The sequence below is a fragment of the Myotis lucifugus genome, unplaced genomic scaffold (assembly GCF_000147115.1).
Source record: "Myotis lucifugus unplaced genomic scaffold, Myoluc2.0 scaffold_34, whole genome shotgun sequence".
NCBI classification, from domain to species: Eukaryota; Metazoa; Chordata; class Mammalia; order Chiroptera; family Vespertilionidae; genus Myotis; species Myotis lucifugus.
The window spans coordinates 291,171-315,699 of NW_005871082.1; the positions used below are offsets into that span (position 1 = coordinate 291,171).

Here is a 24,529-nt window from a genome sequence, read left to right on the forward strand (position 1 = left end):
TGCTGCCTGGCACATAGTAGGTGCTCAATAAATATTTCTTGTAATCAAACAAATGAAGGTTGTTCCTATGTACCAATGAAACTAGAGATTATTTTTGAAAAGGGTTCCTTGTTCCCTCTACCTTCTTGCTACTCCAGAGATGACTTGGTGATAACTGAGGCTCCAGCTTGCATCATAGGATGCCTGTGGCCATTATTTCTCTGATACCTTCCCTATCTTCAACCAGCTCTGGTATGTGATGCTGGGATAATGTTGGGTCCCTAAGTTTGGGGCAGGAGATAATGGGGAAGATTTGGAAAATGGAAGGACAGGGACAAGGGTGGAGAAATTCAAGTCAATATATATTACATCCATAACTTCCTAGGGGAAAGAGGTGGTGACCATGGGAGAGAGAGAGAGAGAATTGTATCTGTTGGCAGGGAGGATCAGGTCGGGCATTTGAGGGTTGAAAAGAGCAAGAGGCGGTCCCAGGAGAAAGACCTTGAACATCCTAGACAGGGCAAAGCTGTTTGCTGATTAAAGAAAAGAGGCCACAGTGCTGACATGTCTGCGCTGTGCCAGGAGAGGTGGTGCAATGACTCAGGCCCTGGACAGAGCTGCTGGGAATGGACACGGTCAAACAGGATCCCGGCCTTTCTGACCCCAGCAGAATTCTACTTCCCTTCCTAAGGAGCAAAAAATAGGAAAACTAATAGGTACCATTAAGTGAGTGTCTGCTATAGAGAAGGCAAGGGCAACCTACTGCCACTTCCCTGTCCACAATGTGACAGACATCGCTAATCAATCCTGAGTGTACCCATCACCTCCAGACCAAGATGAGATGTCAAGAATTCTTCTCAACACAGAGAGCCAAAGACCCCTTACTGACCAATTGGGGCTGGCACATAAAATGAATCCTTTTTGCCGTCACTGGTCTCCTAAACACCAAGTGCTTAATACATCTCTCATTCAGTTCTCACAAATCCTTGAGATAAAGATTAACTTTTATTTTCCAGATGAAGAGCAAAGAAGGGTCAGCATGGTTAAGGAACTTGGCCAAGTTCACACGGGCAGTAAGAGTTGGGCTGAGAATTCAGACCCTAGTTGGTCTGTCTCCAAAGTCCACGCACACTCTGGCCACTTTATCGTGCTGCCTGCCTCCACTGTGCATCTGTACCGTTGTGTTGTGGGCATTCACTGGAGCTCTGTTGCCTCTCAATCTCCAAACTTACTATATTCTTTGGGGTCCCCACAGGAAACAGGTGTTATTCTCCAACAGGGCAAGTGACTATTTGCCAAGGGTGGCCAGGGTTAAGGGGAACCAAAAGGAATGGTGAAGACCCTGATGGGACAGGAAAGGAGGTGACTGGAAGCTGGAGAGAGCCATAGCTGCAAAGGGAGGAAGCAAGGGGAACAAATCCCCCAACTTCTCTCCTCCTGCCCTGCATCTCCTCTTCCTATTAGAGAAACCCAACCGGAAGGCAGAGGCCTGGAAGTTCAGCTGATGCAGCCCCAGGGGCCAGCCTCCTGCTCTGCAGAGTTAAGGGGAGGGGGTGGAGGGAGAGGTGGAAAGAGAGAGGCATCTTTCTATGAGCTCTGGAGGCGAAACCGAGACCATCCAGAGCATTTCTTTCCTGCTTTGGGGTTGAGAATTTCCCTTTCTGCGGGGTATATATGGGCCAACATGTAAGTTTCTGTCTGACTCCAAAGGCCTGAGGGTGAGGAAAGCCAATGGTGTAAGTCCCAGTCCAAGGTCAGGAGAAGGCCCATGTCCCTGCTCAGCAGTCAGGCAGAGAGAAAATTCCCCCTTCCTCTGATGTTTGTTCTATTCAGGCCTTCAATGGATTAAATGAGGCTCACCCACACTGGGGAGGGCAATCTGCTCAAATGTGAACCTTATCTAGAAACACACTCACAGACATACTCAGAATAATGTTTGATCAACTATCTGGGCATCTTGTGGCCCAGTCAAATTGACACATAAAATGAACCATCATCACACCATGGATGGCAGGCGGGTAGTAGTAACAGCAAAGGCATTCTAAGCAAACTGCCCTGTGGTGTGACCTAGGCAATGATGCTGACTGCCCAGCATCTCTTGGATCCTGCTCATCTTCCGAGCTGTGTCTCCAGACTTCTGCTGCTGCTGTGAGCATCCTCAAATCCTTCCAACAGCCCTAGCCAGTTTGGCTCAGTGGACAGAGCGTCAGCCTGGGGACTGAAGGGTCCTGGGTTTGATTCCGGTCAAGGGCACATGCCTGGGTTGCGGGCTCGGTCCCCAGTAGGGGGCCTGCAGGAGGCAGCCGATCAATGATTCTCTCTCATCATTGATGTTTCTATCTCTCTCTCCCTTCCTCTCTGAAATAAATAAAAATATATTTTTAAAAAATATATAAAAATTTATTTTTAAAAAATCCTTCCAACAAATCTTTTCTCTGCTGAAGGATTTCAGAATCCATTCTGCTGTTTGTAGTAAGAAACTTGACTGGCACAACCACCCAGAACACATTGAGGATGCATGTTGTGGTGGGTGGTCCCCTGACAGGTGCACCAGCAATGCCTCCATCAGGGAGGATGCATCTAAGCTGCCGGTCAGGGAGGCCGTCAGAGCCTCTCGGTTCCCCTTCTGAATGAGGGGTTCCTGCCATGCACGAAATTAGGCAAGCTTGCTCTGAGGTCATTTGTGTTTTCAGCTGAGCTGCCTCTGAGTCACGCCAGGGGACTGAATCCTACTACGTGTGCTCCACCGCCAGGCGTGGTTTCCCTTGGAGGCTGAAATAGGACAGACTGCCTGGCCCCAGAAAAGACCCAGCCCATGTGTTACTGTTCTGGACGTCCACAGTCATACAACAGACACCCCTCCTGGGGGAATCCTCTGAGGGCAGGGGCCCTACACGCCCCCGGGGGGCACCCCACCCCCTCAGCAGCCTCCCTGTGCCAGAAACCTGCAGCTGACGTGTGTTTATCTTGCCTGAGCTGCCCCACGGGGAGTAGCCAGCTGCATTACCACCTCTATCCCCGCCCAATGTCCAGGATTCAGGATTCGGATGTTTCTCTGGATGTTCAATATTTGCTCAGGGAATTAGAAGAAAAGAAAAGCGGAAATCGCTAAGGTGACAGGCTGGTGCCTAAGGTAACTGGGCTACACCTGCCTGGTGACAGGAGGGGCAGGGGACAGGGAGGCCTGGAGATCCTCAGACCCAGGGGCAGCCGGAGGAAGGGCAGGAAAGAACCAAGTGGGGTGCAGTCTGGCCCCACCTTATCCACAACACCCAGCCCCGCCTGGGGCTCCAGCCCAGGGGCCTGTGTGCACTTCAGCCCCAGAGTCCTACCCTCCTGGGGAATCTATGCCCGTAAACCAGGGTCAGGGCTCACACTTCACTGGGCTGCAGTGAGAGCAACCTGCCCACGCTCCCTGCCCTCGAGAGGCCTAGGGCCGTGGTCAGCAAACCGTGGCTTGCGAGCCACATGCGGCTCTTTGGCCCCTTGAGTGTGGCTCTTCCACAAAATACCACATGCGGGCACACACGTACAGTGTGATTGAAACTTCATGGCCCATGCGCAGAAGTCGGTATTTTGTGGAAGAGCCGGTATTTTGTGGAAGAGCCACACTCAAGGGGCCAAAGAGCCGCATGTGGCTTGCGAGTCGCGGTTTGCTGAGCCGCAGTTTGCCGACCACTGGCCTAGGGCTTGTGGGGGACACAGCCAGGTAAGTGTCCTGGTCAGGGACTGCAGGAAGGCACAGGCGTGTAGCAAGGGTGCCTTGAACCAGCTCCTCTCCCTGAGCCCCCACCCTCCTCTTTCTCCAGCGCCTATGGCTCTTGGGGACAAGCCTGTGGCCGAGCTCCTAACTGCTTCCCCTCGCCTCCTCCATAGGCACTCACAACAGGCTGGACACGGATCCTGGGAGGTGATCCGCGGAGACTGGCCCAGACACAGTGGCTGCCTCTGCCCTGAGTGTCACCGTCCCATCCAGCAGCCCCGACTTCTGGGGGAATGGCCCCGTCCCCAGGCCAGCCCGTGTGCACCGTCTCCCAGGACAGATGGCCCAGCCCCCCCAAAGCCTCGCACCAAGTACAGCTGGTTTTTGCTGATGAGACCGGGAACAAGGCCCCAGCCCATAGTGAAGAACAGGAATTGGGGGGGGCGGGGGGAGCATGGCCCCACACTTCAGGGACCTCCTCACCAGGCCTGAGCCCGTCTGTGACTGGGCCACATCAGCCCCACCAGGCACAAGAGGCCTGCCCCTGTCTGAGGCAGTGAGCAAAGTGGCTCCCACTCAGAACCAGCTCCTGCTGTGACAGCCAGGTCTGGCTCCAGACTGCCCAGGACCAGGGGGGGTCTGTGCGTTTGTGAGCTGCTCTCCCCCTCCCCCGCCACCCCCCCTACCTGCTCAACCTCCACACCCCCGCTCCCTCTGAGCTCTGTGGTTCGGGAGAAAGGGATGGGGTGGTTTGGATCCGGCTGGGACTGGGGACCAAGTGCAGGAGAGTCAGCCTTTCATCTTGGCTTTGTAAGGCAACCCCCCCCTCCCCCCCCCGCAAGCCCGAAGCTGGCTGGCATTGCACCATAAACCTCCAGGATGCTGCAGCTGTGACTGGATTATTTATAGCTCCGGTCTTCTTTTCTAACACGGAAACATCACACAAAGGGAAAGGTAATGAAATCTCACCTCTCCTGCTTGTCCCTCACTCCGAACGGCAGGGCTTTCCAGAAGCCCTAGTGGCTGAAGAAGCAGGGGAGAGGCCCGCTGCCCTCCCCCCCTGCACCGCCTCCTCTCCCTCCTTCGCTGTCAGTCACACACACACATTCCCCTCTCGCGGGGTCCCTCACCTCGCTTTCTCTCTCACGCGTACAATTCCTCACAGAGGCAATTCTGGTCCCTCTCCCTCCCTCTCAGCTCTGCCTGCCCGCGCCCTTCGCGTCCCCCGGACACATTCCACACATCTTGCCCTTTTTCTCCCATCACGGCTGTCTCCCTGTGACTCACTCCCTTCCTTGTATGTTTGCTTTTTGCTTTGTCAATGAAGAAGCTGGCACATTAATTACCAGCCCGGTCCTCTGAGAGGCACATCAGCATCTTGTCAATAGCGGGTGGAGGTGTCATCTTGCTCTGCCTTGAAACTCCCGTGGGCACTGTCTCCCCAGGGGGACCCATTCTGTGGCACGTGGCAGGGAGGACACACATCCCGGGCTTGACACACACAGACACACAGAAAACAGGCCACAGAACACGCCTCTCACTCTGCAGGAGGGAGCATCTAAGGATGTGCTCTGCAAATCGGATGCCAGGCTGCGTGGGGGATTTACGGCGCCGAGGACGAGCCGTTCCTCCTGCCTCCTGGGTTACTGTCTCGATGGTGTTACACCATCCCACAGGCACAAATCAGAAACTCTGAACCCTGTGCAGGCTTCTGTGCAGAGCCAAGGCTCAGCCCCCTCCCCGCCTGGCCCCCTCAGCCCCTCTGGCCCAGGCCCACAGAAGAATAATCGGAAATCAGTACCTCCCACAGCCACCCAGCCTGACATAGACCCCGACTCACTTCCATACAGACAGTCACAGTGAATGGGACTCTGTGTGTGCTGGGATTCAAGGAAGTCACAGACTATGACAGCTCACCCTGGGCTAGGGGCTGAGGAGGGGGCCTAGAGACAGAAACCCTACAACCCACCATCACATCACGGTGGCATTTCCTGAAAATCTCTCCCCTTTTTTAATATTAAGAATTCATCTGGCCCTAGCCGGTTTGGCTCAGTGGACAGAGCGTTGGCCTGCGGACTAAAGGGTCCCAGGTTCGATTCTGGCCAAGGGTACATGCCTGGATTTCGGGCTAGTTCCCCAGTAAGGGGCATGCAGGAGGCAGTCAATCAATGATTCTCTCTCATCACTGATGTTTCTATCTATCTCTCACCCTTCCTCTCTGAAATACATACATATATGTATTTCTGGGACCCCTCAGGGGATGTCGGACTGCCGGTTTTGGCCCAATCCCCGCAGGCCAGGCCGATGGGGTCCCTCGTCCTGGCCTGCACCCTCTCGCAATCTGGGACCCCTCAGGGAATGTCCGACTGCCGGTTTTGGCCCAATCCCCGCAGGCCAGGCAGAGGGACCCCACCAGTGCACGAATCATGCACCAGGCCTCTAGTATGCATATAATATCTTTGGTTAATCTCTTCCCACCCTCCCCTCTCCCCCCTTCCCTCTGAGATTCATCAGTCTGTTCCATGTTTCCATGCCTGTGCATTGAGCATCTGCCCTGGTGGTCAGTGCACGTCATAGCTACCGGTCAAACGGTCAGACACTTAGCATATTAGCCTTTTATATATATAGATAACATGTCTGTTTCATCGCAGTATAAAAATGTCTTGCCCGGCCAGTGTGGCTTGGTGGTTGCACATCGACCCACAAACCAAAAGGTCACGGATTCAATTCTAGGTCAGGGCACATGCCCAGGTTGCAGGCTCAATACCCAGTAGGGGGCATGCAGAAAGCAGGTAATCAATGTTTCTCTCTTATTGATGTTTCTAACTCTCTATCCCTATCCCTTTCTCTCTCTCTAAAATCAATAAAAATATATATATTTTAATGTTTTAAATTAGCTATAATGAAATATTTATTTTTTTCTGAAATCGTTACTTAATATTGACCTTCCTGGACTCAAAAACCCACTGGCTTATCCTGAGACTCTGAGGGCGCAAACACCCCAGTGGAAGATCTAGGGCACTAGTCTCTGGGGTAAGGATATGGGTATGAATCCATAGGGTGAGGATAAGAACAAGACTCTTGGATTTACATCCTGGCTTTGCCAATTGTTAGCTGTGTGATCTTCACCAAACCACTTAACCTCTCTGTGCTTCAGAACCTTGGCCATAAAATGGGCACAATTATAGTACCTATCACACAGGGCTTTTATGAAGATTAAAGGCATTCATGTATTTAAAGTGCTTAGAACAGCAGCTGGCACAATAGAGATGTTTATAATTATTTTTCTGTGGAAGACAACACGGTCACCAAATCAACCACAGGGACTGAAATTGGAGCTCATTCCTGCCTCCCTCCTAGGACTTGCTTCTGTCCCCAGGGCCTGTGCCCCCCCTCCCGCTGCAGCCGCTGATCATGCATTCCATCTGCAAGACAGTCAACAACTGCTATCCTGTTCCAGGCATTGTGCTGGGTCGAGGGTCAGTGTCTCAAAAGACCTTCTAGAGGGGGAGGCAGAAATATACAAGCAACATTTTGACCATATTCCAAATTGAAGACCCAAAGAAGAATAAATGTCATTCCCTCTTTCAAAGAGTTCCTGCCTCGCTGCAGGGAGCAAGAGAGGCAGACAGATTAAAGAGGTGAATGCAGCTCAGTGCGATTCTGATGATATTGTCCAGCGGCCTGGAACACACTGCCTCCTGTATATATCAGGTCTCTTTCCTCATGTCACCTCACCTGCAGGGCCTTCCAGAACCACCTGTATGTAAAAAATAACGACACTCTCCCCATCCTGTCAATCCTGACCTCTTACCACCACCTGACATATTTAGATATGTCTTTAAAATATATACATATATATATGTATATATATATATATAATTGATTTCAGAGAGGAAGGGAGAGGGAGAGAGAGAGAGAAACATCAATGTTGAGAGAGAATAACTGATCAGCTGCCTCCTGCACACCCCCTACTGGGGATCGAGCCCACAACCCGGGCATGTGCCCTGACGGGGAATCGAACTGTGACCTCCTGGTTCATAGGTCAATGTTCAACCACTGAGCCACACTAGCTGGGCTAGATATATGTCTTTGTTGGTGGTTTTCCCTACCAGCATGTAAGCTTCCTGGGTGGGTGCAGTACCTTAGCTCTGCTTCCTCCTGAATCCCCTGTGCTTGGAGTAACAATTGGAAAGTAGTAGCTGGCCCATAGGTGGCTGTTAAACTGTGGGCAAATCACTCTTCAGTGTCTTGACTTTCCCTTTGATGGAATTAGTGAGGAAACCTCACTCTCACTTGCCCCACTGGGAAACTATAACTTGAAAAGAGGTCATACATGATTATCAGACATGCTTGTGACCTGCCCATAGATAGATGCACATGAATTCAGCTGAGACCAAATCCACGCATGGCTCTGCAGTCCCTGCTATTTCAGCAATGAGGAGGGGCTGTGCTCAGAAGCCCACCAGACGTGCCCACTCCTCAGGCTCTGCTCTGAAGTTGGTCTATCTAGTCCTGGAAATGGTGTACACGGGCTCCTCCAGGCTCAAGTGCAGGTAAAACCTGGGAATTCCTCTTCCCTCTGCAGTGAACTCCTCTTCACTTGTCAAAACACAAGCCAAATTGCCCAAACTAAAGCCGTTACCTCTCTATTACCAAGTTGTGGGTTTCTGGAACTTTTCCCCGCTGGACTGTGAGCATATCAGTGACAAGGACTTTGGCTTATTTATGACCACATTCTGAATGCTGAAGAAATGATCATTGGCCAGATGACCAGACAAAGCAAGGACAATCCATGTTTCCTGCCTCTGGGAGCCTGATTTCAGCTCTCATTCCTCCCACATAACTCAGACGTCAGCTTGGCTGAGGGGGCTGGACGTTCCTGTTTGGCAGGGACAGTTCCTTGCTTCAACCAGATTGGTATCTACCCCAAGTTCCTTTTTGTTTATATTCTGGGGGCTGGGGATGAGGGAAGTGATTACAGAAGCCAGGGGGGGCTGTGTCATTCATTCTGTGGCGACCCCCTCCTCCTAAGGCCATGGGCCCCTGGCGAAGGTTGCTCACCTCTTCCCCCAGCCTCTAATTTCCCCACAGCCCCGGGCTGATTCTAAACAAGAATCCCAACAGGTGTGGCCTGTCAGCTTTCCAGACAGCCAGGAGCCCCTCCTCTTCAGCGGTGGAATCAGCTGGGAAGGGAATGTCACTGCCCCTGTGGACTAACAGGCCCTGGGGCCCAGCACTCTGGCAGGGCGCTGGGTGAATTCTACCCTGAGGTCATGTGAGCACCTGCTCCTCCCTCGGCAGCCTGGCAGAGCCAGTTTCTCGACTCTCCCCAGGGCACAGGCAAAGCAAACACCCCACCCACCTGCGGCCTCTCCACAGCTCAGGAGTCTCAGGGCTCTGGAACAAAATTCACTTCACCAACAACCTCTGGCCTTCGGCTTGTCATCCCACAACTGCCTTTACTAACCCTGAAAGCGGAGAGATAGGGAGATAACAGGCTCAGTGTGTCATAACGGACAGCTATAGATGACTTGACAGTTTACAATCATCGATTGTCGCATTTGATCCCCTTTGTCATGCTGAGCAGGGCTGTTGAGGACAGGACATGGTGGCCATCCCTCCTTCATAGAGCAGCCAGGAGTTGGAGCCGCTTCAAGAGCAGGTAACACACACAACGCTGAGAAGGAGGCACTATTCTTCCTGCTTGACGGAAAAGTGAAAGCTCTGAGATCACTAGTACAGAAGAGATTTGAACCCTCTTCTGTCCGATCCCAGAGCCTAAATGAGCTCCTTCCAAATACCCCATCTCTGATTTTACAGCCTTTGCTAGGGGAACACTTGCTGAGGAAGTAAACACATAACCTTAATCCCCCAGCATGAAGGGGACCACGCTAACCTCTCCCCCAAAGGGCTAGAGGGCGAAGGACATCAAACTCCACTCTCAGCCTCTCTCCCTGCTCCCAGTCTACAACCAGAGCTGGGTTGTGAGGTTGTGGAGCTGCAGGAGGGAGGGAGACCAGCTCCAGCCCCAGCTCAGCTGATCTAAGACCTGGAGCGCGAGCCTTCAGCCGCTGGGCTCCTGGGCTCATCTCTAGGACGGAAGCGCCCACAATGCTTTGCAGGGCTATTTGAAGGCTTGGAAGTCACACAGGGGAAATGCCTGGCACTCATGAAGGGCTCAGGATCCACTCATTCCTTTCCTTCTCTCCCCTGGAATGTGACATTTCCTTCAGAAAACATCTCATCTCCAGCTTTGGTTTATTACCAGGAGGAATGCAGGGCTTCAGATGCTCTGTGCTGGGCACTCAATGAATGCCTGTCCCTTGGAGAGGTGAGAGGGAGACCAGCTGGACGGGCACTGGGGGAGGGGAGACAGAGCTGAGCAGAGAGTGGACAGGGGTGGGCGGGTGGAGATGTGGAGGTGCCCTCTGACTCTCAGGCCGTGCTCAGGGGAGGAGCAGATGGGCGACAGAGGGTGGTCCCTCAGGTCTCACTCAGGGAAATGGGAGGCGTGGGCGAGGCCAAGAAGGCTCTGTTCCACCTGCCACTTGTTTGCTGGTGGCCCTGGGGAAATGGCCCGCTCTTCCCTTCCTTTTTTTATTTATTTTTATTCATGAGGATATATGTTGTCCATTTGTTTTCAGAGAGAGTGGAAAGGAGGGAGGGAGGGAGGGAGGGAGAGAGAGAAAGAGAGAGAGAGAGAGAGAAACATCTATGTGTGTGGGACACATGGACCTGTTGCCTCCTGCACATGTCCTGACCAACCAGGGGTGGGGAGCGAACCAGTGACTCTTCCATGTAAATGGGCCAATGCTCTAACCACTGAGACGCTGGCCAAAGCTGCTCTTCTCTTTCTAGGCGTTTTCTCTCTGCAAAGTGTTCTGCAAGGTCCCTCCCACCTGGAATTTTCTAGCGTGCTCCAATCAGCCTTCTCCGGGGCAGGTCCTGACAGTGCTCAGGAGGCCTGGTCTTCCTGCTCAGCGACAGCCTTCTGCCGCCTTCTTAGTCTCCCACCACTGCACCCTCCTGCCCTCTCCTTCTCAGACACGCGGGGTTTATTTTTAACCAGAGTTTGCAAGTAAGATCTGGAAAAGCCAGTTGCAGAAGTTCCTGCAGTTGCTCCCTCCCTCCCTCACAGTGGGAGGGTGAGTCCTCTGGGGCAAGGAGATCTGCCCAGAGGTGTGGAGTGAAGGGCAGCAGACCTGGGGACTAACACGGCTGGGTCTTCCTTAACCAGCTGGAGGACTGACTGGCCCTGGCTGAGCAGGTGGGAAGGTGAGGGAGGGTGGGGTGTGGGGAGGGAGGGGAAGAGGTGGAACCTTTGGGCTTCCTGATGTCACCTCCCCAGCAGGGTCTGATTGGCTCAGGGCTTCCCTCTCCCCTGGGGAGTCTCTGGGCAGAGTGGCCCATTGCCCTGTTACTGCAGGCCAGGCCTTTGTCCTGCTCTGGCACAGGGGACGGGGCAGGCAAGGCCAAGTTACCCAATAGGCAGATTAAGCATGTGTTTAGGGCACTGGCGGTAAAAGGGCATCAACAAAGTGTTTGATTTGGTTTGTTTGTTTTTTAAGGTCTGATTCTCAGTATTTCAAAATAGTAAGGAAGTAGTCATCCTGGGGAAAATCAGAACTTTGTGGGACTTCCTCAGACAGATTATAAGGTTTAGGGTGGCTTTTATTTTGAATTTTATGTGTGTGTGGGGGGGGGGGTACACTTTAGCCTCTCATCTCTCAGGGCTGCTAAAGGTCTTAATCCAGCTCAGGGTAAATCAAGGATCAGAAGCCCAGGGGCGGGGCGGGGAACAAGCAGGTATTGAGAGGAAGGAAGCATGTGGCCTCAGCCCATAGCTGTATCCCCTGGAGGGGGAGGCCTCTGGACAGAGGGGGCGCTGCCCTACGGGGTGAGGCCTGCATTAGAGTATGCAGATTCTGGGGGAACTAAGGTGTGACCAGTGTCGGGGAGTGAGGGGCAGGATCACCGAGGGCCCTGGAGCAAAGCCCAGCAGCCTGGACCGGACCTAGAATTTGTTCTCCCTCTGCTCACTCTGGAAATGGCAAGGCTCTGGCCCAGACGTGGCCAAAGGTGTGGCCCCTTTGGAAGGGGAGCTGGCAGCCCACTTCCTGGACGATGGTTCCACGGATGGCACCTCTGGAGGGCACAGCAGACTCCTGTGCTGTAGAGTAGGAGCAACTGCCTTTCTGGCCCAGCCAAGCACTCAACAGCAAACATCTGCGAAGCATCTACTATAAGCCAGGCACTTTCCAGGTATCACCTCATTTAACCCTCATACCACCTGTGCTGCGGTGCCTGCACTTCCATCCTGCAGATGGGGAAACAGGCTCAGAGATGTCCAGCACCTACCGAGGAGCGCGCCCCTAGCTCGCGGCAGGGTAAGGATGCGGACCCAGCTGTCTGACCGCGTCCAGCATGCTGGCTTCAGTACCACCCATCTCACCCCTGCCCCAGGCCTCTGCAGGGACAAAGGTGCAGCGACCTCCCCCACCCTTCTCACCCCACCACGCACCTCCCAGCTCCTACCAGGCCAGATACAGACGCGCTCCCTCCCATATGGGCAAGGAGACAAACAAGCTTTCCAGGCCCCAGAACCAGGACGGGCTACATAAGGCCCAAGGCAAAATGAAAACGTGGGCCCCTTGTTCAAAAGTCTTCAGAATTTCAAGACGGCAACAGCAGACCATGAAGTCGCCCTCGAAAACGGGGCCGGGTGGGACTGCATGGGTCACATCCATGATGCCAATCCTGCCCAGAACCCACACTATCCCCCAAACAAACTCCTCCCTCACCTGGGAAATGAGCCAAGTCAGGCGGAGTGGAGCGCCAGGGCCCCAAGGGTACTGGTCTTGGGAAGCAAGGGCTGCCCTGGCCCAGAGGCCCCACCCACTGCCTCAGGTGCTCAGGACCCCCGCACTCTCATCTTCCAGGTCACATCTGCAGGTAACTAGGGCTCTGCCCACCTGTAGCCTATAGAGTGCTGTCTTAGCTGAGGGTATCTAATGGTATAGGACTCAGTGGTCGGCAAACTCATTAGTCAACAGAGCCAAATATCAACAGTACAACGATTGAAATTTCTTTTGAGAGCCAAATTTTTAAAACTTAAACTATATAGGTAGGTACATTGTTATTAACTTAATTAGGGTACTCCTAAGGCTTAGGAAGAGCCACACTCAAGGGGCCAAAGAGCCGCAGTTTGCCGACCACGACTATAGGTTATAGAGCAGACTAATCCCAGCACCTCCTCCTTCACCTGCTGCTTAACCCTTGCTGGAGACGCCCTCTTTCCTCATCTGATCAACATTTAGTGAGCACCTAGGTCCTCGGCTATGGATTTAAGAATAATACTGATAATTTCACTCCAGAACAGTGCCTGCCCCTGCCCCTGCCCCGGGGATGTTCCCAGAAGTGGAAGAGGTAGTGTCTGAATAATGTCATTTGGGGTCGGACATTGTGCTGAGCAGGCCTCCTCACACACCTGATGTCGTGTCATCCTCCTCACAGCCCGGCCGGTGGGCATCGTGCTCCCTTTGGCCTGGGAGGGGGCTCCGGTTCTGAGAGTAACATGCAGAAAGCCCCATAGCTACTGACTTCAGTGAAGAGACTGGGATCTGGGCCCAAGGGTTTCTTCGATTCTAGCACAAACTGCTTCTAAACCTGCCTGCAAGGACCCCTGTCTGACCCAGGAGAGAGCCCATAAGTAGATGAACGCTGTGCAAAGGGCCCTCTGCCAGCCCCAGGCCAGCTCCCCTCTCCCAGCCCCAGTGTAAGAGGCACCCCATTCTGTCCTGGGTGAGTCCCTCCCCCTGTGTGTTCTATGTACCAAGCCCTTCTCTGAGTGTCTTTTGGACATCTACACATTTAGTCCACCCATAGCACCACGAAACAGGTACAATTCTCATGCCCATCTTCCTGGTGGAGAAACTAAGAGACAGGAGAGCGAAACAAATGAATGGCAGAGCTGGGGTTCCAACCTGGGCTCCATGGCCCCAGAATCCATCTCTCGACTTCCGCACACAGCTGGAAGCATCTTTCTCAAGTTCAAGTTCTGGCCCACCAGCAGCACCACCTTAGCTGTGTAACCTTCGGCAAGCTATTCGTTCTGCGTCTGGGTCCTTCATCTGTAAAACGCGGATAATAGCACCCACTTTGTAGGGTTGTTGTCTGGGCTAGATGGGTTAGCGGCTAACAGTTAGCCTATGTGGAGCACTTAGAACAGTGCCTGGCACCTCGTAAGCTCTGAATGAATGGTGGCCATTAGTGATATGACTGCTCACCTGTACTGCCTCTCCTGATGTCTCCTTCCCCTTCAGGTATATTCAACCTCCCATTCTCGACTAGTCCTTTCCCTATAAACATGCTATGTCTCTCAACTGCCATCAGAAACCCACCCCCACCTGTCCCCTGGCTGCCAGTTTCCATTCAGATACAAGACCCAGGGACAAGCTAGGCCTTCCGCTGTCCCCACATTTTACCCGCTGTCTCCTCACACCACCCCGCATTCTAGCTTCTGCCCCCCGCCATCCTGCACATACCGCTCTGGCCAGCGTCTCCAGTGGCTGCCCTGCTGCCACACTGAAGGGGCACCTCTCAGGCCTTATCTCCATCTTGTGGCATCTCCTTTGGCAGAGAGGACACTACTTCCTGTTATTGTCCTCCCACCTCTCTCCTCCTCATTCTCCGCCCCAGGCTCCTCCCCCTCCAACCCTGGAAGGGGAGCCCCTCCCAGCATTCCATGTTTTCTCATTCTGCCCACTTTCCCTCAGGGACCTCATCCAAATTCTTACCTCCACCACCACCCACAAGAAGACAACACCTCTCAGCTCCTGCTCGGGCCTGTCTGCAGAGCCCGATTGGCATGTCCACCTGCTTACCTGGCATCTCTCCTCCCCACCTCCCCTCCACCCCCCACTGGCCCAGAGCACTGCAGGCCAGTGTCCAAAATTAACCTTCCCTCCGCCCCTAAACCTGCTCCAGTGCTGCCTTCCCTGGGCACCTGAGCTGAGGGCTAGCCTTGCTCCTCCTGCCTCTGCCTCTGCCTCTCCCTCAGGCACCTGGGCACCGGGCCTGCCATCTCTCCTCCTAACAGCTGTCAGACCCTCCCCGAAATGCAACCTCCTCACACACACACACACCTCAACTTGGTTTCATCACCTTCTGCCTGGATCATTGCAATTGCGTTGTCGCTGGTTTCCCAACCTTGGTTCTCTTTCCCCACTAACCTAGTCCTCACGCTGCCAGAGGATCTTTTCTAAGGAAAAGATCAGAGTGTGTCCCTCTGCGTACCACAGCCTTCAATGGCCATTCACGATTAATTCCAGGCCACTCGGCTTAGCCCAGGCGGTCCTGCTTGCTGGTCCTGCCTCACCTCTCCATGCTCCAGCCAAACCAAACTAACTCCTTGCCCTTCTCTGGCGGAATCATGCTCTCCTGCCTCCCACCCCCTTCTCCCCTCTCTCTCCTTCCTTTACAGGCCCCACCTTCTGGAAGGGTCTTTCCCCAGTGCCCCATCTGTGCTCCTGTGGTCATAGAACTTAAGGATCCCCTTCCCTTCCCAGCACTGGGGAGGCAGGGGGGGAGGGAGTAGGAAGGGGAGGGCACCAGAACCAAGCAAGAGTAAGAGTGACAATAGCCAACATTCATTACCAGCCAAAGAACCAAGCTGAGACGGTGCTGACACTGACACTCACTAGGTATTTGAATTCTCCCAACAACATCGTGAGGGGTATTCCCATTTCACAGGAGGACAGTGAGGCCCTGAGAGATCAAGCAACTCCCCCAAAGGTAACAGCAGAGCCAGGATTCCAACCCAAAGACCAATCAGTCAGTGTGTTGGGTGAATCCAAGTCTTTTACTGAAGCACGGACCTCTGATAAGCACTGAAGAAGCAGGGGGTGAGAGAGGACAGAGGGGAGGGGAGCGGCGTTGCAGACGGAAGCAACAGCCTGCTCTGGGCTTCTCCAGCCGCCTCGGCCATCCTGAGGGAGCAGGAGCCCTGCTGCAGGCACTTCACCTGGGAGGGAGGGGCCAGGAGAGAGAGGCCTGGGAAGAAACCACTGGCAGGTGGGACAGGAGATGAAGGGATAAGAGGTCCAGGCTCTGACTCAGCTGGTTCCCAGGGAGAAGGGCTTGACCTGGACCACGTGGGATTAAAAAAAGGAGGTGCAGGCTGTCAGAGCCCTCCCTGTTCCCAGGGTGCTGGAGGCAGCCACTGCGGCGGGCAGACCCCTGCTGACCCCTTCTGCCTCGGTGGGGGAGGGGCAGGCTGGGGACAGGTAGGAGTCGGTTACAAGGCTGTGCCTGGGCGGAGGAGGAGCCCTGCCTCTCCCAGCTCCAGTAGCTGCTGCCCTGCCTCTCCCAGCTCCAGTGGGTCACCCTCCTCACGGAGGCCCTTCAGGGGCAGGACCAGCCTGAAGCCTAAAAAGCTGCCTCCGGGCACATGGCCTGGCCAGGCAGTTTAATCCCAGGTTAGGGGGAGGACCCTACAGCAGCTCCAGCTCTGCCCCCCACCCCCCAGCTTTCCCCCTTTCTGTCCTACCCTGGGAAGCTCCCACTTGCCTCTCTTTCTGTCCCCTAAAACGGTCCTAATTCCAGAGGGCTCCCTCTCCCCCACGAGGGCATGCTGGCAACTGCCCGAGTCAGGAATTGGCTGCCTGGTCTCAGCCGGACAGAGCCTTGTAGGCCTAAGACTCCAAGCAGACGAGGGGGAGGGTGGAGTTTGTAGGAGGTGGTCACATGACTGTCTGGGCTGAGACCCAGGGGCGCAACGTTAATTCCTTCTTGGTCACGTGGCCCAGCATTCCAGAGCTGCCTCTCCTGGGGTGCTGGCCGCCAGCGTTGCCCCAGGCACCCTCAGTGACCTAAACCTGTTCTCAGAGCAGCCCAGCCTCCTGGAGCTGTGGCTCCTGAGTCACTGCTTTCAGGCTCCAGATTTCAGATGTTCATTCCTTCTTGCAACACAAACCCAGGCCCCGCCCGAAGGGTTTGCACGGTAGACAGTGCAGTGGAGGGTGGGGCTAGGGCGCGAGGGGGTGACCTTCCAGGTGAGAGGAGTGCGGCCAGGCAGGGGTGAGTTAATTCCTGCTCTGTGCCTTGGCTGCCTTGTCTGTGAAATGGGGGTAATAACAGTCCCTACTGTGGGTATTTTCCTGTCAAAGGAACAAGTGGCCTTAGAGTTTGCCGCGATAAAGGAGAGTCGATGACAATGCCTAGCCCACGGTCAGGACCAAAGGCTACACTCAGTATGTTTCTCCCTCCCTTTTTTCTTTTAGCCACAGTTTCCCAGTCTGTCACCTAAGAAAGCAATTCTGCCAGCTTCTCGAAGCTGCCATGGGTGGGGGAGAAGGAGAAGACTGCAGCTATCGGTGAGGAAGGCACTGCACACTGCCAGGGACACCTGGCCTCCTGGGCCACCACCCCACCCCACTCCTTCCAGACAACCTCCCAAGCCACACAGGGGTTCCCTTAAGTAGCCCAAGGAACCAAAGCAACGTAGGTGTGGGCCAAAGACAGACAGACAGACACACACACACATACACGCACACACACACTCACACCCCTTGCTCAGGAGCCTCTGAAGAGGGGCGCTGAAGTCTTGGACCGGGAAGAACACTGACTGACTTTGGACTGAGTATCTTTTCATGCTGTTTGAATTTTTTTTTAATCATGTATATGTAATAACTTTTTAAAAATTAAAATCGTCTCCCCCTGGAATGGAGAAATGGTGGAGGGCTTTGCTTGCTATGCTAAGAAATTTGGACTTTCTCCCGTAGGCAACAGGGAGCCAAGGAAGGTTTCTAAGCAAGGACGGGACATGCTCAGTGTGTGAGAGAATGGGCTGCCACAGAGCCATGGCCTGCAGTGGGTCCACAGTATGGTACCCACGAAGAAGTAAGTGACCCCAAAAGAGACGGGACAACCAAGGCAGGCCCAAGAGTTCATTGTCACTTCTTTTTCCATAAAACAAGCTCGTAGTGGCAATATTCCCTATGGTAATTAGAACCCCCGCCTGCTTCCTGCCCACCTCTCTGTTCAGTCAGAGCTGAGGCAGAGCTGGGCTCACTCTTTAATTGAGTATGGGGGTGGCAGGCAGCTGAGAGAGACTGCAGAACAGCCTTGCTCCAGACCCCGGGTTGGACATACTGCTTCGACAGCACCACCATGCGTCCCCAGAAACGAGCCTAGGAAATGCCCTCTCTTTGGGGCTTCCCAGTGCCCCTTCTGTGGACAGCCTTGCTCACTGGTGCTGGCCAGGCTCACATCGAGACCTGGGCCCTGCGGGTCAGAAGTCAGAGGCCCTGGACAGAGAGCAGCATAGGAGAGTCCAGGCTTCAGGCTGCCTGGGCCTGACTTGCATATCAAGAATAGCCTTGGGTATTTAACCTCTCTGAGCTCAGTTGGCACATCCATAAAATGGAAGTCATCACACCCTCTTCATAGGCTGGACTAGAGCTTGGCCGGCATAATGTGCTTCTCCCCAGCACATCACACAGCACCTGGCAGGCTGCTTGTCTCCTTCACTTCCTCCTTCAGTGCCCTCTTCAGCAGTGGGGAGAGAGTGCCAGGCAGAGGTGGAAAGGCAGGAGGAGTCCTGGTCCACACTCCTTACTCTCTCCCTACTTTCCTCCATGCCCAGATGGCTGCGTACCTGGCTGTCTTTAAACCTTCAGAAGTTTCCAATCAGCAAAGGGAAAGGTGGTATGAAGGTCCACAGCTCAACGGTTGAAAAAAGACTCCACTAGTTGAGGCCCACCTGGTATTTACAGTCAGAAACCTAGAAACTTCTCTAAACATTCCCTTCCCCAAAAGGTCTGGCTGCAAGAGCCCAAAGAACAAATGCTTGTTAGGAAAAATACTGATCCCCACACCACCAGGTGCTCATTCTCCTTTGGCCCGTCTCATCATCACCCTTTCTCAAATACAGCTTTAGTTAAGCTGCATGTGCTTATGTTTTTAAAGAATGTCTATTTGAACTGTTCCCTAATAGGGATCCAGCCCAGGCTCTGCTTCTGTGTGACCTTAGGCAAGTTATTTCACCTCTCTGGCCCTCATCTCTATAAGGTGGATGGAGGAGACCTAAGTTCTAATCTCAGGTTCCATGGATGGGCTTTAGATGTGCATAAACCCCTTTAAAAATCAGGGAACACTGCATAGATCCCAGAAGGACACTGAATGGCAGGGGAGCCAATTGTAGAAAGGAGACCTTACAGTGGTACTGTATTCCCCCCCTTACATCTTTTGAATTTTGAACCAAAGGAATGTATTATCTATTCAAAAATAAATACATAACATTTATATTAAGAAGAAAAGAAAATGTATGCAAATCCATTTGAGTAGGCGTACCTGTAGGTTCTAGGAAAGAATCCATCATTTTTATCAGGTTTTTCTAAGGTGTCCCTAACCTCAGAAAGGTCTAGAAAGCATTTCACAAGATGACCTGATGACCCATTCCCAGTTCCAGTGTCCTTAATTTGATCAAGTATGAGAGAAAACAAAGTGAATTCCGGTACGCATTATACAACAGCCTGGGCTAGATGTACTCGGATCTTACGTTTAATAACGTAGACTTGCAGGCCCACGTGAGCTGAGCAGGTTGACATGTGAATGCCCGACTTGACGTTTTGGGTCTCCTATGGTGCAGCCTTCAGAGATCAAGGTAAATAGAATGACCCCAATCAACCTATTCTCTTAAAACCTTCTTCACTCTCTCCCTGGCTCGCACCGCTGTCCCCGCCGCCCTAAAGACACATCCAGCTTGGGTCAGCTGTTCAGACAACGCATATAAATAAATACAATATGGATTTTTAAGTGCTGGCCACTATGGCTCTCACGGGGGAGTTAGAAGGATGGACAATGGAGGAGGTGGGAGATCAGAGTGAACTGGAGATGAAGGAAGCCCAGGCTCACCCAGAGACCTCCGTCTGAATCTCTGAAACCCTCAAGAATCCCCAGGTACAGGGGAGGGAGATGCTTCCTAGGTCTGCAGTGTGGAAGGTTTCAGAGGAGGAGCAATCTAGCTGAGGGATCAAAGCAAGACTGGTTCCTGCCGCCAGACTAGCAGCTGAATTGGTCAGAGCAAAGAGAAAGGTCACATGGTTCCAAAAAAGGAGAAGGGAGTGAAGCCATTTAACAAATGGCCCCTGGCTATGGTAAACTTTAATTAACTGCACCATTATAATTCACTTCCAGTCTGAGTCCCACCCCAACCCACTTTCTCCCTCCCACTCCCTTCCTCCTCTCCCCCAGGTCTCATCAAGGCAGGTTTCCTTAGTGAAACCCACAGGCTGCCTTTGCCGGGTGCCTCATTATTATAGCTACTGCCTCTCCTGCTCATAATGCACCCAGAAACAGGACCGGAGTGGGGGGGAGAGAGGACAAGCTACACTGTTCTCAGCTCTAATGACAGGCCCCTTTCCCACCTCTGTGCACTAAATCAAAGGTCTTGTAATCCTGAAAGTTCCGGAAGGTAATACTATAGCAATGAAGAGACAGTGGCAGGCCAGCCGGCGCAGATGTGCACACAGGGGCAGATAGCAGGGTTCGCTCCCACTTGGAGTCACTAGGCAGCGCTCACAGGGTCCACGCCCAGACAGGTAATCCACACACCATGTACAGTTCAATGCTGTGGCCGCACCCACCACTCCTTCATTCAACGGTGGTTCACTTACGCCCGTGACACTCTATCTTTATTCTCAGGCTGCTGAGCTTTACCCATTTTAAGAGTGTGTGCCTTGAGAGTGGGGGTTGGGAGCACCTCAGAGGATCTTCCAGGCGAAGCATGCTTGGTTTTTATTAATGAGCTTAGGAGAAAAGCCAACCCAGACCTTTAAGTGAAATGTGTGATTGGTAGCCAGGCAAGGATGGGTTTTTAGAATTAACTCTTCCTACAGTCTGCTATGCATTATCACCCCAAGTTAATTACCCCTGAGGATGAAAATAGGTTTCATGACTCATAAGCACCAATACAACACTTGGCAGCAGATGAAAATGCAAGGACACATTTGCAGTAAGCTGACACGAATATCTATTTATATGTGGGGAGATTCTTAAAGAGGTGAGCCAGGCGCCTCCCATGCACCAAGACTAAGAGGCTGCAGCAGATCCATCAACTGCCATTTACACACATACACACACACACACACACACACAGTCATGGTTTCCACTACTTCAAGGATGGTGGTGGCAAGGCAGGAACAGAAACTAAAAGGGTGTTATTAACAGCAAGCCCCAACACCAACCCAACCTCCACACCTCCACACCGGTGATGTTCTGGGCTAACCCGTGATTTGTTTTTCCCCAAACCTGCCCGCACCCATACCACCTCCCTACCCTCTTGCTCCCTCGTTGTTGGGAGGGGGCACGCCAAAAGTCTTCCCTTATTGCTCATTTCTTGGTGGGAACTGTCCTGGCTCAGCTTGCCCCAACCAGGAATGGGGTGTGGCCAGGAATGGATTTCAGATCAGATCGCTGGTTGTTTTGCTTCCTCCCTCCTGTTTCTACTCTTGTTCCATTTGCCTCCCAGGGAAGTACAAGGTTCACACCAGGGTTGTTTGCCTTCCCCAGCTCTGGGAGGGCTCCAGTCTGGACGCTGCCAAGGGGGCTCAAAGCTCTAAAGAACATTCCTGTTTCCCAGTCCCCTTCCCCACCCCTCTATACCTCACAAATGCCACCAAAAAGCTGATTAGATGAATAATTGCATGTCTTCCCCAGGGAAATGGGTTTTATTTGATAGCGTAAGTGACCTTTACTCAGGAACTGGGTTTGGGGTGTTTTTTCTCTTCCTCTCACCCCGCAACTTTCTTCTAACCAGCTAAGTGTCCTGTCTTTAGAAATACTTGTCAAAAAGGGAGGGAAGAAAAACGTGTAATGAATGAGGTGAAATTGCTTTTCCAATGCATCAGTTGGAAGCTCCTGGCTTAGTAGTACATGCATTTGTTTCCAGTTGCCCACACCTCTCCTGTCTCCATTGATGGCTCTTAGTTCTGTGGCATTTTTGCTTTAAATGTGCAAATACAGTGATTTCTGCCACATCTGAGAGGCAAAGCACCGTAGATGCTCCCCTCCTCCCCCCACCGCTCACCCCCCCTTACACTTTACACAAGTCATAGTGCATTTGGGTATCAGTATATCCTCATGGCCACAAGGCAAGGCACCAAAAAGCATTCCTAACTGCCATCTGCAGCTGAGGCAGGGTGCATCCAGGAGAAAATAGAAATGCTGAAGAGTAAACAGAAACTGCTTAGTCAGCAACTGTCCCTGCCCCGGAGGTGAATGTAAATAGCCTGGTACTGAGAGGGGAGGGGCAGTCAGCCAGCACAGGGCCTTTTACAGATGCCAGCTCGGGAGAGCTTTCAAAGGCACCAGCATTTGTGTTCTAGCTGGAGGTGGGGAGTGTCCCCTAGGTTGGAACTGTGTGGCCTACCCCTAGAAAAACACACTTGCTGACGCAGGGCAGAATTAATATCAATTGAATTTATTACAAGTTACTAAGCTCCAAGGCACATTACAGTGTTCTGTTAACTACAGAAATGTATAAAGGACAAACAGAGCAAATTCTCCATGTCTAGCATTTCGCTCTACTGTTCAAAAGCATCCGTGCATCAATAAAGCAAAAACAAAACAACACGTGAAGATCCAACACATTCAGGTCAGTAGAAACAAACCCAAACATTTTCCCTCACAAACTTGCAACAAAAAACACCCCGCCCCCCCAACATCCCCTTTACCATTTTTTTGCAAACAAAACAGAAAAACAAAAACAAAACAGAACAACTTAAAGTGAAGACTTCAACACTTGGGGCTGTTTAGAAAGAAGCTGTCACCATTTTATAGCATCTTTTTTTTTTTTTAGGCAGCAACACTGGCCTTGGCAAAAAAAAAAAAAAGTCATTTTCTTTTGTGTTTTTTCCTTTTAGAGAGTGCATAACATTTACAAAAATACACACCAGCAGCAGTGTTGCTAAGGGCTATTAATTCTGTACCTAGGCAAACACCCTGCCACCAAATAAATGCTAACAAATATGATGCAAATGACCCAACCAATATTATACTGCTTAACACAAACCGGCTTATCCTTCAAATGAAGAAGTTACATACCTTAGTTTCAAAATATAGAAACATACGACGAAAATAATGTCTATACATAAGACTAACTTTTTGCAGTTTTGTTATATTCACAATTCTACATCTTGGGGCTGAGGGAAGGGAGGGCAGATGTGGAGAGGGGAGGGGCCCTCTGGATTGGAGAGGAGCTGGTCTAGGTCAAAGGAGGTGGCCGTCCTGTGGGTCCTGTGGTTCAAGGGTCTCTCTCCTTTTTCACTTTAACATCCCCAGCTAAGATCGTTGCGATTTCGCCCTGCATGAAGGCCCAAGGTACATTCGACCCAACGAGGGGGCATTTCTCTCCACTGGGGCAGTACACCTCGCCGGTGGCTCCCTGGGCCTTGATACTCTCTCTTGAGCAAGGGAAGCAGAATTTGTGGCTGGGGACGGATGGGCACTGAACGAAATGCGTGTCCTCCAAACGTTCGTGGCAAATAGTACAGCAGAGGGGCCCGCTGTTGGCCATAGGGGAATCCGGAATGTTTTGGGGGTGCACTTGGTCCATGCCCGGGTGGGTGCTAGGCGGCGGGGGCGCCACCTGCAAATTCAGGTCCCCGTTCCGTGAGGCCAAGCGGCGCTGCCCAGGCACAGAGGCCGGCGACACTGGGCTGCTGCTGTTGCGCCTGGCAGACGCCGTGGTGGAGTGGACGGAACTGCCATCCTTGGGCGAGTGCGCAGTGCCCAGAGTGTCTGCCACCGACATGAGGGCGGCCATGGGGGACGGACCGTTCTGAGGGGCTGACTCAGGCGGGGTGGTCCGGTTGGAGTGGGGTCCCAGGGGTGGAGGCGGCGGGGGCGGGCCGCCAGCCGCATGCCCCGGCGCCGCAAAGCCCCCGGCCGACATGGTGAGCTTCAGCGCCTCGCTCTGGTTCGCCATCCACTGCTGCCTCTGCTGCTCCTCACCCATCTTCAGCGGGCCCTCGGCGGAGTCGGGGGGCTCGGGGGATGCCTTTCTCTTGCGCAGGCTGGAAGCCGCACCCCGGCCCGAGGGGGTGGCAGGCGGCAGGGCCCCGGTCCCCGGGGGTGCACTGGGGGCGCGGCTTAGACTCACCAGCGCTGTGGGCAACATGGGGCAGCTGGCGTCCAGGTAGGGCTGGGGCAGCATGTCTGCACCGGGCACGCCCTCCTTGAAGAAGCGCACGGCCTCGGGCAGGAGGTCTCCAAGGAGGCGCCAGTCCCCGGACCCGTGCTTCTTCTCGTACTCCAGGTACTTGAAGCCGGAGGAGAGACCCCGGCCGAAGTCCTTCATACAGTCCTGGTACATCTGCTTGGCCACCCCGGAGGCGCTGGAGTACACGTTGCCCGAGCCCGTGGGGTACTCAATAAACAGCTTCAGCTCGTAGTCCATGCCGGGCTTGGAGACGGCGTCGAAGGCGAAGACGCGGCCCAGCAGCGAGTGGTCCTTCTTGAAGCGCACCTCGTAGGGCGTGCAGCCGGCCAGCGTGAGCAGCGTGTCGCGGACCATCTTGGGCTTGTTGGCCCACTCCTCCGCGCGGTTGCGCAGGCTTTCGCTCAGCTCCGCCAGGGCCTCGGCGTTCCGCTGTTTCTCCTTCAGCTCCCGCTCCTGGTCTGTGCTGGACACCGAGCCGGGTCTTTTGCCACCAGCACCCACGCCCACCTCAGCCACCGACACCGAGGTCGAAGACGTCGCGGAGGACGACGTGGCAGAGACGCCCGGCGCGCCCCCAAGACAAGCCGGGCCCCCGGGGGCCCCGGGGGGCGCAGGTGTCGGGG

General features: G+C 53.3%; 1 protein-coding gene and 1 long non-coding RNA gene across 4 annotated transcripts in view; both read right to left on the bottom strand.

Moving 5' to 3' along the window:
- Positions 1-14,315, bottom strand: part of LOC111825591 — a 29,790-nt gene extending 15,475 nt beyond the window's left edge. For 2 of the 3 annotated variants that reach the window (XR_002828783.1, XR_002828784.1), the window contains exons 1-2: positions 13,669-13,807; positions 9,048-9,153 (exon numbers count right to left, since the gene is read on the bottom strand). This is a non-coding gene — a long non-coding RNA (uncharacterized LOC111825591). Of the gene's footprint in view, positions 1-9,047; positions 9,154-13,668; positions 13,808-14,229 lie in introns of those variants that run through there. The other variant, XR_002828785.1, reaches the window with a different exon arrangement.
- Positions 14,316-22,145: 7,830 nt separating this feature from the next.
- On the bottom strand, positions 22,146-24,523 carry IRF2BPL (interferon regulatory factor 2 binding protein like). The gene has a single exon (XM_014454217.1). The coding sequence runs from the start codon at positions 24,258-24,260 to the stop codon at positions 22,989-22,991; it is 1,272 nt and encodes a 423-aa protein (XP_014309703.1). The 5' UTR covers positions 24,261-24,523; the 3' UTR covers positions 22,146-22,988.
- Positions 24,524-24,529: the final 6 nt, after the last annotated feature.